Raw genomic sequence first — 15587 nt, 5'->3', positions numbered from 1 at the left:
TGAGGCTAGTCACCCTGTTCCTACATCACCCATAGTGCACAGGATCTCAGGCCTGGCCGCTGCCCCGGGCTCTGCATGGGTCACACAGGGGAGAGCTCCCTCTGAGCTGAGGTCACTGGCTCATCATGGGAGCTCAAGGACAATCAGACTCCCTGGGCTGGCCCAGGTCCAGGCAGGGAGGTTGGGAAGGAGGAGGGGTAGGCTGGGCTTGGGCCACTCGACTCCCAGGAGGATGCATGTGCTGGGCCAGTGGTGGCAGCAGGCAGGGTGGGGTCTCTGGGCACCAGCTCCCAGCGCACACAGACCTCTGAGCTCCACCGACCCCTCCCAGGAACAAAGGCTGAGGGAGCTCTCATTACAGGCAATTACCCTGGGCTCCGGAGCTGGCCCGCCCATGGCTCTCTCTGTCTCCAGCTAAATGGGCCCTCTGGCAGCTGGGCAGGAGGGGGAGGGGAGGGCTGTGCAGGCAGGAGGGGAAACTGATGCTGGCCCTGGGGTGGGGACGAGGCTGGGGGACCCTGCGCGTCTCCACTGCTGTGAGATTGCCCTCTCTCCAGTTCTTACTTCTCAACGCCTAGCCTGCCGGGCCTCGGGCTCAGCTCTGCCGTGAACTCGCTGCGTAACGCAGAGCAAACCCCTCCCTTCCCCTCTCTGGGTCTCGGGTGGGGTGGAAGTTTCGACCTCCCTCCATGGCCCAGATCAGTCTGAGAGTCTGGGGTTGAGTTCTGGGGAGCAGTGAGCGCAGACCTGGGTGTCTGAAGTAAGGGAAGAGCCCGCTGGTGAGGGAGTCGCTGGATGTTCTAGAAGGGAGAAGAAACTCTACGAAGGTGTAAGTGTTTCCCTGGATAACAGCATTATGTACAGAGTAGCGGTTTGACCCAGAGCAGGTGGGCAACATCCAGGATTAGAAACAGGAGTCCTTTGCTGCCATGGTTACTGTTGCCACTGTTAGAATGCCAGGGTGGGGGAGGGGCGGGCCTCTTCCCCAGGGATGCTGAGGAAGGCGGCTGGCACCTCCCCGCCTCGGTGGGCTCTGCACCCCCCGCCCACGTCTCCCTCACTTTCCGGCCTGCATGGACGCTGGCCGAGGCTCAACCAGACGGAAAAAACCAACCACCCTACCCTCCTGACACCACTGACAGGACAAAAGGCAGCTGCAAAGGGAGGAGGGGCCACATGCAGGGGACCCGAGGACCAAGAGAGTAGACTGAGGGGCACTGTAGCCTCCTTGGGTCCCAGGGGCGGGGTATCCCAAGGGGCAGCGGCCGGGTCAGAGGGGAGGCAGGCGATGAACTCCCCTGGGAAGGGCTGTCCTGCACCGGACCCTTGATGGGGCCAGGGAGTGGGGCTGGCAGGCTCACTCCCTGGGGAAGCGGGTCAGCTCCACCAGGCTGCAGCTCTGTCGGAGCTGAGGAGCCGATTCCACGAAAGCAAATGTCTACGGCTTCTAGGGAGCAGATGGCATGTCCTTGGCTATGAAACTTGCAGGACGGCCCAGCCTGGCCCTTGGCAGAGCTGCCCATGGCACCAGCTCCAGGTCTCACAGGGTGTGCTGGGCCCCTGCCCACCTGCCTGCCGTGCCTGGGGGTGTCCCTGGTCCTAATCTTCCCTTGCTCAAACCGTGACCCTACCTGCAACCGGAATCCAGGGCCTGGAAGGGGCAGGGTCGAGGGGTGGAATGATGTGACACTCCCCCCGGCACTTCTGTCTGCAACGCAAACATGCAGCGTCCGCCGCGTGGCTATGTTTAGGTTGCATTGAAATGTTCAGAGGAGAAAGTTCTGACCCCTTTGGAAGACGTCAGGTTCTAAATAGGGCAGGGAACTTGCAGGGGAGAGCATGGAGAACCTCGAACAATTTAACGCCTATTTAATGCCCAGACACTTGTTCTCGGGGGCTGAATTCGAGACGAAGCGCGTCAGGAGGACCCGAGAGTCGCCGGGGCGGCATCTTGCCAACTGGAAAACGACCGTTCGAGGGAGGGTCTGCCCTGCATTTCCGCTTCCTTGAGACTCTACGGACATGCAGGGTCGCCGGGGACAGAAGTGAGCTGCTTCTTAGAAAAGGAACCCATGACCCAGCCTGTGTGGCTCAGTGGTTGAGTGTCATCCTGTGCACCAGGAGGTCACCGGTTCAGTTCCAGTCAGGGCACATCCCAGGGTTGATCCCCAGCAGGAGGCAGCCAATCGATGTTTCTCTCTCCCCCTCTCCCTTCCTCTCTCTCTAAAATCTAAAATCAATATAAGCATATTTTTTAAAAACACTACTGAGCCCGGCCGGGCATGGCTCAGCATCGACCTAGGATCCAGGAGATCGTGGTTTGATTCCCGGTCAGGGCACAGGCCCGGGTTGTGGGCTCGATCCCCAGTCAGGGGCGTGCAGGAGGCAGCCGGTCAGTGACTCTCTCATCATTGATGTTTCTCTCTCTCTCCCTCCCCTTCCTCTCTCTGAAATCAATAAAGACATATTTTTAAAAAACACACTAACGAAAAGGAGCCCATCGTGTGGGCTGCGGGGTCAGAGAGATGCTTTGGGAGACGGGGGCCCGCAGGTGAGAGGTCCCTGCTCGAGGAGGAGTCGGGCAGAATTCTCACAGCCTCTCAGCTCATCTGTAAACCTCTCTGGCTGGAAAGCGCTTCCTACTGAGCCCCCCGTCTGTCTCGACTCGCTTCTGGGCACCAGGACACCGACTCCATTCCTTGGCACCGCGTCGCACAAAATAAACCTAATTCATCTCTCAACGTGACAGCCCCTCGAGTATCTGAAAACGGCCCGGGGACCCTCTCGGAGCCTTTCTCTTCCAAAGCAAACAGCTCCGTTCCTTCCATGGCTCTCGTGGCACGTCACTCCTAGGACCCCTCGCCAACCTGCCAGTCTCCCTCCGCAGGTGCTCTTGTGTGTCGCTGTCCCTCTCAAATGTGGTGTCCACACCCGGACACGCTAAGGGAGGCCTGAACACGTGCGGAGGGTCACGGGACCCCAGGTACCAATGACCGGTACGAGAGCATTGAGACTTTCCAGAGACCTCCTCACACTCTCGGCTTCTGGTGAGAAAGTTAACGCTCCCCACGGACCCCACCCCCGGCCCCTAGACGCTGTGCCCCCTCAAAGCCCCCTAATAGAAGATTTTCTACACCCAAATGTGAGCGATCCCCCTCCCGTGAGCACAGGGAAAACCCCAGGAACCGAGGCGGCCAGAAAGGGGCCTAATTTGCACTTGAGTGTTTCTAGACTGAGCGATACTTAGTAACTCAAGTTCCGTTGACTTAATGTGGTCACTTGAGCACGGAGCTGTTTTCATTGGAAAAGCAGAGCGGACTGGAGCGTCTGTTTTTCTACGGTGTCAACTCGCCACGTCTGAGGAGAGCTGGACAGACAGCTTGCTGACCCTGTTGCTACGAGCCGTGGCCCGGCGGCCACCCCTCTAGGACAATTCGAGAAGCATTACGTGGCGTCCTTGGTATGCCGGGCCCAGAAACAGACGCACATGAGGCAATGTTACCGTAAGTGGAGAGAGAGACTGACAGACAGACAGACGCAGGCACTTAGGGGCCCAACAGGTAGGGCCTCACGCCCCGGGACCTGAAGGGCCAGTGTCTGAGTCAATGCAGTTAATCTAACCCACCCGGTCCCAGGTGAGCTGGGTCAGACTGACCTACCTACCTACCTACCTACCTAACCAGCTGCTTAAGCCTCCAAAAGACCCCGATGATACACGGTTTCACTTCCCACAGAGGAGAAATGGACATTGTAGGAGCACCTTGCCTCGGTTTGCTCTGGAGTCCCCAGAATAGGCAAAGACCAGGGCTTGGATCGGTCCCCTTTTTAAGTTTCCAATCCCACCACAGCTCTCAAACCCCAGCTCTGTAGGCCTGCCCTGCCGACGTCTTCCACGCTCTGGGCCCCCTGGGCCCCACCAGCCACTGGCCAGCAAGGGCCCCCCTTGTCTGGGCCTGCCCGGGTCCCGCTGCCCCAGCTCACCGGTACTGGAAAGGTGCCACCGTAGCTGTGATGGGAGGGCTCTGCTGATGGCCGGAGGAGAAGCTGATGGCCCCCGGGGCTGGCGAGGGGCGGCTGCTCTGCACGGGGCTGCAGACTGGAGAGGAAGCCCCTGAGGCCGCCCCGGCCTCGAGCTCTGAAGACCTGGGGACCCCAGAACTTCTGTAGTTTCTGTCTCTTTGATCTTTCCCAGGGCAGTTAGGAGGCTTTTGACCTTCAGGAGTCCCTGGTATTTGGGTTTCTCCACGAGGGCTCGTTCGGGCTGGGCTCCTGCCCCGGGTCTGGCGGACTGGAATCCCTTCCCGGGCCACCTTCTTCCGGCCTTGGGAGCCCTGTGTCTCCCCAGCTCTTCTGGGACCAGCCTGGTTGGACGGGGCCGCTTTGGGGGTCACTCTGGGACTGCTCCACGGGGAGCCGGAGACGCTCTCAGCACCCTCTGCCGACTCTCTCGCCGCCCCAGAGGGCTTCGGGGAGCCTCTCCCCCGGGAGGCCTTAGGAGAGGCGCCCCTGGGGTGGCCGGCAGCCCGGCCGGGCCTCGGGGAGGCTGCTCGCTGCGGGCTCAGGGCCAGGCCAGCCTGGCGAGGCCGCAGCTGAGGAGAGGCGCCCGGGGTGTGGATGCGGGTCTGGGAAGCAGCTCGGGGCACAGGGATGGAGGAGGCGTAGTGCGGGCGGCTGGCCGAGTTCACGTTGGCCATCCCATGCATGGTCAGCAAGGCCGGAGGTACGGACTAGTGCCCTGGGGAGAGAGGAGAGAGAGACCATGAGGCACCGTCCTCAGCTTCTGCCCCTCGGTGCATAAAGAGGACTTTGGGGGCGGGAGGCGCCCAAATCCCTTTATCGGCTCAGAACGGTGCTGGGAGGGCCACAGAGGGGGACATGCTTTGTGACTTGTACTGAGCTGGACAAACAAGGTTCACTCACTCCCCCGACCCCGTTCCTGTCCGCTGATCAGGACAGAGGCTCCCGCTCACAGCCCCTCCCTCTCAGCCCCTCCCTGGCTCCCTGGGTCTAGGGTGTCCCTGGGCAACCAGCAGCCTGTGCCCAGGCTTTTCTCCAAACATCCCTTCTACCTGCCGTGTTACCTGGCACCTGACTGTCCCCCAGCGCATCCCACTAGGCCCAAAGGTGGCGCAGCCGATCACAATGCCCCCAAATCATAAACTTGTAAATACCCCCCTCCCGCTTGGCCACCTGGCCCACGCCAGCCACTGGCCCTCCTCACTGACGCCACTCTCCTGGCTCCTCCCACTGTCCCCACCCCTCAGTCCCTGGAGGTTAGGGCACCTCCTGACTTGGCAAACTGTCCCCTGCCCACTCCTCTGGCCTCAGAGACCGTGTCCCACCGTTAGATACAGGCAGGTCCTCCCCACACCCCCTGCGCCTTCCCTTCCCACCCCTGATCCATTACTTGTCCCATCTCTCTCCTGTCTCCTCAGCTCCCTCTCCCCAGCACGTGAACGGATGGATGGATGGACGGATGGACGTGAATCGCTTTCATTTCAAGGGGAATTTGAAACCGTTTACAAAGACAGGAGCCTAATTCAGACACGGAGCGGGACAGTCAGGCGGGGGGCAGGTGAATGGAGAGGCCGGCGGCTTCCAGGGTGAGGTGGCACAGCCCTAGCCCGTCACGGGGTACAGCCCCCCCCTCTCGTTCCATCCCGTCCCTGCTGTGTTTTCAGTCTCATGAGCTGAGGCGCAGGCACCGTGTCAAGGGTCCCTCCTTTATTCGCCTGCAATGGCCCCTCGTCGGTGCCGGATGTGTCATTCCCATGTCACAGGCCGGGGCTCCAAGCACAGAGAGGCTAAGGAGCTCGGCCAGGATCCCACAGCAGAGCCAGGGTTGGGCCCAGACAGTCTGGCTCCAGCCTGTGCCTGTGACTACCCTGCCCCAACACTCACCCTGCAGCCCGGATCCAGGCCTCCCCCGTCTCTCCCGCCCCCAACCTCCCAGCCTTTCAGCCCAGACCGTTCTGGCTCCAGCCCCATCGGGACAAATGGAGGCTACTGGCTCCGAGCTCCGCACACCCAGAGCCAGGAAGTATTTGGGGCCCATAAATACTCCACTGGGGCTCAGAAGGTGGCGAGGGCTTTAGTGCCAGGTCCCGCAGCTCTGGGCCCGGCGGGACGAGGGGAGGGAAGGCGGGCGCTGTATTCAAAGGTCCCTGGCAGTTCTGGAGGACCCGCCAGGCCGCAGATCCAGCCCGGGCTCCCCACCACCCCTTGTGCCCTTGAGGCGCCCTCAGCAGGGCGGGCGAGGCGGGCAGTGGTGCTGATAGGACAGCTCCGCCGCAGTGGCCCTTAAAGGGGCCTGCACTGCGTCAGGGGCCCCGTTTCCACAGGTCAGAACAGAGTAACCACAGCGTCCAGACGTTGGATGTGTTTTTTAAAAGCCCAAAGAAAGAAAAAGAAATGAAATAAAAAAAGAAAAGCCTGGAGGTGGGACTCTCGGTGGCTGGGTCTACACTGGGGCACATCATTTATCTTCCCTAGTGCCTTGTCTACCGGCTTTGAAACAGGGAGGAAAAAACTGGCCATTCGTGGTGCAGGACCATGTGTCCAGCACGGTGTGGGGTCCAGGAGCCAGAGCCACCCTCCTCCTACTCGCCCCTCCCGCCCCACGGCAAATCCAGCTGCTTCCCAGCTGTGGTCCTCAGCTGGTTACTTAATGCCTGGGCCTGTTTCCTCCTTTAAAATGGGAACCGTAATAAGAACACCCCTCATAGGGTTGTTACAGAAACTGCGTTATTATGGGAACGTCACTTACGGGAGTGCCTGGCCCATAGCAGACACTGAAGGGATGTCTGTCCCGAGCCCCGCTGCTGGGTGATGGTGGTGCCTGGGGGGGGGGGCTCCTGATCTGTGCCCTTCCCCCACTCACACAGCTTCCCCTCCGGCTAGACCCCAAGATGGGCATCGTGGAGAGACCCCCAGGGCTGAGGACAGGGCCCAGTAGCCATTTACTAAAGGCTTCTCTTCCCATCCAGCCTCTAATCCTGCCCATCTCTCAGTTGGATGAAGGAAGGTCTCAGATGGGGGGGGAATAGGAGCCCCCTGCCCCACGCTCTTGGCCTGTCCACCCTGGTTCTGGGCTCCAGCAGCCAGCGGGGGCCATTCGGCTGGGCTTGGTCCTTGGCAGAGAACAGGATGGGCAGCCAGCAGTCACCTCAGGGTGGGCGTGAGCACAGGGCACAGGCATTGGCACGAAGCAGAGGAGACCGGGGTCTGCTGGCCTGGGCCGGGCCGGGAGGGCTGGGGAGGGGGCTCAGTCCTCCCAGCGCCCACCGGGCTGGCTCCTGGCCCAGAACGGGGCCTAGGACTGCCCACGAGTGAGCGAGCGATGGGGCTCATCACTGTCCTGCCGGAGTCCGGCACCCTCGGGGGGTTCCTTTAGCCTTAACCCTGCAGACCCTCTCCTTTCCGGCTCTTGCAGAGGAAAGACGGGATTGGCCGCGACCGTCTCAGGTGATGGCAAATAGGTCAGTTTCCTGGCATTTACAGAAAGCGATCGAGTCGGTGCCAAGACGCCACCTGTCAAACCAGCCTGGCCCGTTTTCCCAAATGCTGCCCTGCCCAGCCCTGGCGTTTCCCAGAGCAAGTCCCTCACTCTGCTCCCCGGACTGTGCCCCGGCCCGGTGCCCACTCTGGCGGGGTCCAAGCCGACCGGTGGGACACGAGGGATCTCAAACAACCTACATACAGGGAGGTCCCTCCAACTCGTCTCTGGGAACCTCTCACCCGCCCTCTCGAGGCTGGATGTCCTTTCAGTCCCATTCTTCCTGCTGAGTCAAGTTGGACCCCCCCCGGTCTCCATTCTGGGGGGTTCCTTCCTCCCAGCCTCTGGCCGCTGACAGAAAGTGAATTTTGAGCTCCGGGAGGGGCCCACAGCTGAGGACTGTGCTGTGTCCACACGCTCCCATCTTTCACTGATTTGATCGGCGGAAACAGACCACTGCCAGTCTCCGCGGTTCCTTGTCAATTAGCCAGGAGAAATGATTTACTGCTAATGAAAACCGACGGTTTAAAGCCATCCCACAAGTCGCAGGGGGCTGGAGGCCGCAGTTATAAATACCTCCCAGGACGCCGAGCTGGGGCGGGGAGAGCGCGGCCCCACGGGGCCCCCTCTCTGCACCACGGCACCCGGCTCTACTCGCTCTGGGTGCTCCCTGCCCGAGGTGGGCCCTCCTATCGTGTGTACGAGACTCGAGTTCTAAATAACAGGGTGCAAAGCCCAGGCCCCCGGGGAGGTGCCCTGAAGTCAGTCCGTGTGGCACCCAGTCTCATTTCCTCCGTCTCTCCCTCATTACCTCCTCCTGGCCGGGGGTTACTAGAGGTCTGGCTTCCCCAGCAACAGCTTAGATTCCAGATGGGCCCTGGGGCTGACGGGTGGGGGTGGGGCGGGAGGCAGAGGAGCCGTGGAGGTGGGGGGCTCGTCACAGACAGAGAAACTGGAGCCTAAGTAGACCCCCAGGCAGCTGGCCAGGTGACCGGTCACCCGGCAGGCCTGTCAGTTACATCTCCCTCACACTTTATTATTATTTTCTCCCACAACTCAGACCCTCCAATGTTCTTCCTGGATGGTTTTTCCAGCCAGGAGGATGGGGGGGGGGATTCACTCGACCAGCCCCACATACATCTCAGGCCCCAAAGTCCAGGCCTACGAGGCTGGGGCAGGGGAGATCTGGGGGGCGAGGGGGGCTGGGCCGCTCTTAGGGCCCTCAGCCCAGGGACCCTGCTGCTGGCAGTGTGTGGCTGACGCCCGCCTGGGGTGCGGGTCCCTCAGTCTGACTGCAAACCCGTCTCTGAGACTGGGCCGTGAGATGCAGACCAGACCACCTGCCAGGCTAGTGCAGAGCAGGCTGGCTACATGGGCCTTCACCTGAGACTCAGAATTCGTGAAGGGCGGTGGTGGGCCGGGAGGCAGAGCCTGGGGGCTGGTGGCCGGCCCCACGGTCAACAGGGGCCCGGGAGAGGGACCACCTGGCCGGGTCCCAGTACCAAGTAACTCCCGGGGTTATTCCATCTCTCGGCCTGAGCGTCACCGTCTGAAGAGTGGGGCCAGCGGTTCCAGCACAAGAGAGTTGAATTCAAGTTCCCTTGAGTCTCTCATTCCAGAACCTGAGCCCCCCCGTCCTGCTGGCTCCCCCAGCCTCTCAGAGCCAAGCTAAACCCATGGGGGGGGGCCCATTTCTCATCACAAGTGGAGAAGATACGCCAAGGTTGGGGGTTTGATGCCTGGTCAGGGAACATGCGAGACCCAGCTGGGGCTGGGGAATTGAACTTGCAGCCCAGGTGCATGTCCTTGGCCGAAATCAAACCCCTTCAGTCGACCGGCCTGTGCTCTAATTACTGAGCGAAACCAGCTGGGGCTCTTTTATAAAGACACGAATCCCCTTCCCAAGGGCCCCACCCTCACGGCCTAGTCACCTCCCAAAGACCCCACCTCCTAAAGCAGTCAGCCCACCGGAAATATTTAATAAAAGATAACTCTTATACTAAAAGTAGTAACATGCTTGTTACAAAAGCCTGGAAAATCTAGAAATACATACATAAAGGACGTCCAGCATTTTTAAGAGCTTTGGTTTCTTCCAGGACAGTGCACGATCCGCACTCACACACGCGTAGAAAATCATGATTATACTAGACACACATTTTATATCTTTTCACGTGCTACGTATTACGCAGTTTTATTTTGTGTTTTTAAAAACCTTCGAAAACCTGCTTGTGAACTTGCACTACGGGATTTTGTGGCTGCGCCGGGCGGAAAGACTTAACCACCCCACCCCAGCCATCCAGGTGTGTCCAACTTCCCGCCGTTAAGCACAGCCTGGGATAAACATGCACGTAAGCCCCGGGCTACATTCCTAGAAGGGGAATGTTGGGCTCGGTTACAAATTGCAGGCCGCCGCTCAGAAGGATTCCACCGACTGGCTCCTCCTGACTCAACGGGCTCCTGCACCCGACCGCCCAGCTCAGCAGCGGGGCCGAGGCCTCTGCGGGGTCTGCCCCCTCCCCTTGAACACGCAGCAGTCAGGCCCTGGAGGGAGCCAAGCTGGCGGCAACACCGTGTGGTGTGGCCCTGGGGCCGCAGCTCCGTCCCCCCCAATACAGAAAAGGGAAGGAGGGCTCTGCTTTGGGGGTTATTAGGCCAGAGGCTTCTTAGTCCTGCTTTGGGGTTTGAAGAATGCTCAGGGCGAGGCCCAGGGACAGGGTGATGGGATGTCCCCTGGCCTTAGGAGGGACTCGAAGTGCATGATGGTACCCCTGAGGAAAGTGCCGGCAAAATGGGGGTGTCGGGTGGGCTCGCTGAGCCCCTACAGGTGTCCAAAGCGGGGCTGAAGGTCTGTGCACTCTCGACCTTGAACAGTAAACATTCTTGCCCCCCCCCCATGGATGTCCCGGAGCTGAATCTGCATCTCCATAAGCAGACTGTCAGTCCCAGGACTCGCTGTCTCATGAGGTTTGGCCTCGGTTACCTGTGACACCCTCTGGGGACCTTGAGAGTGAGCACGTTATTGCCGGAAAAAGGCACGAACGTCCTGAAATGCAGGGTCTCACCTCCCCCTCCTACCACCACCTAACTTTTCCCCCCTTTCTTTTGGCAGTCCTTGTTGTCATGGAGACGCTAACACAATGGGGCAGGTAGGAAGCCCGTTGCCTGGCAACGAGATGCGGGAGGTACAGGATTGGCTGCCGATGTCTAAGGGAGCATGAAGGCTGAGGAGGGCAGGTGGGGAACAGGAAACACCCCGGGGGGACAGGCTGGGAGAGACGCGGAGACAGGACCCCCGAGAAGGGGAAAAAAAAAACCCCAACTAGAAGCCGGAGGAGAGAACCTGCAGGGGCTGGGCCACCGTGTGTATCTGCTGGGATGCTGATGCCTCGATAAAACAAAACAAACACACACGGATATGTTTTCATAGCTGTGTTTACAGGGCAGCAGGGTGGACCGGGAGCCAGACAAAGAGAGGTTCCTGAACAGGAGAGAGGGAAAATTCTACGGGAAGACCGCGCGGTGGAGGGAGCCTGCGCATTCGGTCGACCCTGGGCGTGAATCTCCACTGCCTGCTCCTCGGTGTGGGGCCCCCTCCCAGGGACACAACTTCGAGCTCAGTTTTCTCATCCGCAAGATGGGGACCGCGCTGTGTATCTCATTCCGGCTGTTGCCGGAATACAGGCGGCAACGTGGCGTGTAGGGCGCACGGCTCAGAAGACGTGGATGGCGTGGCCACTGTCGCTGGCGTTTGGTGACCAGCCATCTGCTGTGATCTTAATCAACATGATTAGGACCAGAATCGAAAGGCCACGTGGTGGTGTGGAGAGCCGAGGGGTGGCATGGAAAGAGCCCTGCTCCCAATGTCCAAAGACCCGGCTTCCACCAGGCTAACACGCCTGCTGCCTGAGGCTCGGCCAGCTGTGAACCTCTCTGGGTCTCAGTCGCTCGTCTGTAAAGTGGGGACGCTAACCTCTCCCTCAGAGTGTCACTAGGTGGACCCCACTCCGGTAGGTTAGACCCTGAGCCCCTAGCGGTGTCCTGAATGCTGAGCGCCCCCACTCCCAGCCCCCCGCCCGAGTGTGCTGAGCGGTGGACACCTGCCCGTCCGGGCTGAGGCTCCTTCCAACCTTCCTTCAAGGAAAGGAGGACCCGGGGGCCCCTCCCAGCACCCCGGCCACACGTGGCTGCGGAGAAGACACCGAGCGAGAGGACGCAGGCACACAGAACAGGACACAGAGGCACATCCCCCAGGCTCATTTCCAAGCAGATGAATTTTGCCATAACTAGGACTTTCTGTCACCAGAAGCAAAAGGCAGCAGGGGGTGGCCTCACGGTAGTTACAGGTGACGGCTCCCAACGACCATCTCTGTGCACCTCACGGTGACGCAGCTGGGGCCCCACGGGAGTCACCCAGTCACAGCAGAAGGGTACTCAGGGCCAGGCCTGACCTCGGCGGCCCAGGCAGGCAGAGCGTCTGCAACCCCCCTGAGGCGGCCCAGGAAAGCGACGCTGTAACATCCCCCGGGGCCGGGCCATGAAGTCCAGGGAGCCGTCCCTGCCGTCCAGCCTAACCCCTTCCTGCTGCAGTCTTCGCTCGAGTCCCCCGGCTCTGACTTCAGTGCGGTGTAACCGGCTGAGAAGGTAACTGTCTCACCGTCTGGAGGTTCACTCGGGGACTGGGAGGCGGCGGGGGGCAGTGACTCACGCAGACGCTGTGTTATTCTCATCTCGCCGGCTACGTCGCCCCAGCTCTAGCCCCCGACACACCAAACCGGCTGTGGTTTCGCGGCCGGCTTTTCTAATCAGGGGAGCAGACATCAGGAGGTGCTGGGGCTTCTGCTCGGCCCCCCCCCCCCCCGGGCTTGCAGGCCGGGGAGGCTGTGAGTGGGGGTTGCTGGGCGGGGGGGGGCACGACTGGGGGGCCCCAGGGCAGCTGTCCTGCCCCAGACCCTTCCCTCCAGCACGGACGACCCAGCCGGAGCTGCCCCGGCTCAGAGTCCCGGGGAGGCTTGCAACTTGGAGAAGCGAGGAGCGCAGGCCACTTTGTCACGAGCGGCAGGGAAAGTGAAGCCGAGAGGAGACTGTTTCTCGGCAGAATTGTTTCCAAATAAAGTGTTATTTTCTCCCCCTCAAGCTCTCCCTGGAGATAACTGTGTCACTTAAAAGCCACTAAGTAGCTCTCCTTGTTTATGGCACAGACACCTTCCCCTCCCCCGCCCCACAGCCGCCTTTGTAACAGTTACGCCTTTAGGAACAGTTGCTTTTAGAAACAGTTACGTGAGTGGCGCTGACTAAGTCTCAGAGCAGGCGACAGGCCCCTGCCCACTGGGTCCCCGTCTTCATCACGGGGCTCATGGAAGGGCTCTGACTTCCTAGGGATGCAAGGTTGGTGCAGAGAAGTGCCCAGGACGTGGGCACCAAGGCCCCAAGCCCTGGACTGGCTGGCCGGCCACCACCCACGGGGAGCTGACAGAAAGTCCATCTCCTGAGCCGCCCTCGAGTCAACTCGTGTTGTGCTCCGTGGTCTACAGGGGGAGCAAGGAAGCCCACCCAGGGGTGGGGCCAGCCAGTGGGAGGTTAACGGGCAGGCGGCTGGTCCCTGGGTGCAAGTGAAGGGCAGGCAGGTGGGTTTTCACCTCCGTTCCCAGGAAAACGGGGCCTTGGGAAAGGGAGTCCCTTTCCAGCCAGAGGGCTGGGGTTGGAGGCAAGGAGCCGGGACATGGGATCCAGGAGCAGTGTGACCTCATCGACCCCCAGGAGGCCTTCCTCTGTGGGTGCTGCTTCCTGGGGGCCCACCCTGCCGACAGTCAGAGACCCAACAGAAGCCCTGGCCCCACGAGAGGCTCCAGAGGTCCTGCGTAGCTTGGACTCCTGGCACCCACTGCAGTGCCTGCCCGGCATGTCCAAGACGCTCTAGATGCTGGAGCAGCCCAACACCCTGACACCTCAGAGCCCTGCAGAGAGCTGCGCCCTGCTCCCTGGTAGGGTGGAGGGTGGGTGCGGGATGGGTGCAGACAGGAGATGGCACACAGCGTGGGAGGGGGGAGAGGAAATGAGCCACAGCTGGCCGGGAAGCGTCCCCACTAAACAGGAAGCAGGTGGAGGCTGGGCAGAGCTTCCGGAGAGAGTGGGGGAGGGAAGCCCACCCTCTCTGCTGCTGGACAGGACAGGCCGCTGGTCCAGGAGAGGGGGCGCCCCACAGCCTGCAGCAAGGTGTCTGCTGCTCCCCTCTCCCTCTCTAACCAGAGGCCCCAGGGGCGCGTCAGGAGGTGATGTGATAGTCTGTGGTTTCCAAGTCAAGACAGCCACAGAGCCCCCAGCAGGACAGCTGAGCTGCCTTCAGGATGAGGCGGGAGGGGTGGGAAAAAGCCGTGGGAGGTGTCTGGCCAAGACGGGTTTGTACCGTCAGAGAAATGGCGCCTGGGGCTGGTGGAGGCTGGGACAGAGGGTGGGGGGCTACAGAAGGCCTGAGCCCTCCCTCTCCTCACCCTCTTCACTGACCCCTGCTCTCCTACGCTCCCCTTGCCCCGCACCAGATCCCCATGGCTGCTTCCCATCGACACTCATTCCGACTGTGTCTCCCGCGTCCCATAGGTCCCGTGTGCATAGTAGATGCTCAATAAACAGGTGGCCCACGTCCTGGTGGCAGGGGACATGCACGCAGTGACAGGGGGCACAGGTTAGCTGGTCTCACGTTAGCCAAAAGCAGTGGGTTGGAATTTCTTCCCCTTCCCCGGAGCTGGGAGACAGGGGCCAGGTTAGAGGGCCTCCAGCCTCCAGACCTGCCCACCTGCAGTGACACAGCTACCCCCACTGTCCCCATCACTGCCTCAGAGGGTCAGAAGCCTGTAAGGTCTGGGGGGGGGGGGGCTGGTGAGTGAAGGTGAGAAACAGACTCAGCATCCCTGGTGGGGGTGGGGGAGCTAGGGAAGGGGGAGAGCTGGGCGGGGCCTCTGAGGCTTCAGCTGAAAGAGCAGGCGTCCAGTTCCAAGCTGCAGTCCACTATCTTACTGGTCCTTGCGTTTCCAGCACTGTTTTCTCTTTCCCCCACCCCCGCTCCACCCCTGCCCTTCCTCGCAAACCCGGTGCAAGGCCCCTCTGCCCAGTGTTCCCTGTCTCAGGGCTGGTCTCCGCCCCTGGAGCAGAGAAGGGGCCGGAGCACAGAGGCACCCGGGGACAGCCACCCCACCTCCCCCCAGAGGCCTCCTTCAGGTCCCTGCTGGTTTCAGCAGGTTCGGTGCTGGACAGCTCCCAGCTGCCAGGCGCCAGGGCCCAGGCTGGAGCTGTGGTCCCACCCAGGCCCTGCCCGCCCCAGGGCTCTGCCAGCCAGGCTGCTGCAGAGGATCCAGCTCCCGTCCCTACCGCCCCTCACCCCAGCCCCTCTCTGCCCACCCACCTGTCACAGAGAGAATCCATTTCCCGTCTTCTCTCCAGGAATCATGCCCACCTCCCTCCCGGCCTTGCCTCCTTCCCTTCGCAGCAACCAGGCCCTCAGCTCCCCTGGGCCCTGTAGGGCCAGGCCTCCGCTCGTCCTTGCTAAAGAAGGACCCCACAGTGGGCCTTGCCTCTGGCCACCGAGGGGTCCTCAAGTTAGTCTGCTCACAACAAGCTGGCTCCCACCACCTTCCCGCAGCCTCCCCAGCCCCAGTGCAGCTGGGGGGCTTTCAGGCTCTGTCCTTCTCAGTTTGGGGCCCGGTCCCTTCCCTTCCCACCTCATGACTCAGCTTTCTCACATTCCCGACTTCCTGTGGGGTGGGGGCGGGGCACCGAGAGGGGGAAGATGCTTCTGGAGCGAGAAACCGGGAGCCGAGTTCTCCGGCCAGAGGAGGTGTCACACCTGGGATGGGTTCAGGGTGGGGCTGTGGCTCCCCCCTCCCAGAGCCCAGCCCGCAGGCTGCGGAGCTTCAGAGATTGGCGTGCATCTGCATAAATCTGCATACATCTGCATACATCTGCATATGCGCATCCCTACTCCGCCCTGGCCCCACATCCTCCCTCCTTAGGCTGGGAGCCACCAAGTGCCACTGGGCCCTGGCCCACCCGACTCAGAGAGGCCCTGGGAGCTGCGCTTCCCCTCCTCCCCCCGACGGAG

The 15587-nt window shown here is 61.2% G+C and overlaps 1 protein-coding gene across 1 annotated transcript in view; it reads right to left on the bottom strand.

The window, feature by feature from the left end:
* Nucleotides 1-15587, bottom strand: part of NAV1 (neuron navigator 1) — a 112045-nt gene that overhangs the window by 79937 nt on the left and 16521 nt on the right. Inside the window, exon 2 of the mRNA XM_087828942.1 lies at nt 3982-4735. Within this exon, the coding sequence (XP_087685068.1) occupies nt 3982-4703 (722 nt within the window). The 5' untranslated portion in view covers nt 4704-4735. The remainder of the gene's footprint in view (nt 1-3981; nt 4736-15587) is intronic.

Source organism: Miniopterus natalensis, chromosome 21, assembly GCF_054644295.1.
Source record: "Miniopterus natalensis isolate mMinNat1 chromosome 21, mMinNat1.hap1, whole genome shotgun sequence".
Lineage (NCBI taxonomy): Eukaryota > Metazoa > Chordata > Mammalia > Chiroptera > Miniopteridae > Miniopterus > Miniopterus natalensis.
The sequence above is the reverse complement of the archived record's forward strand: the minus strand, read 5'-3'. Positions and strand labels throughout refer to the sequence as shown.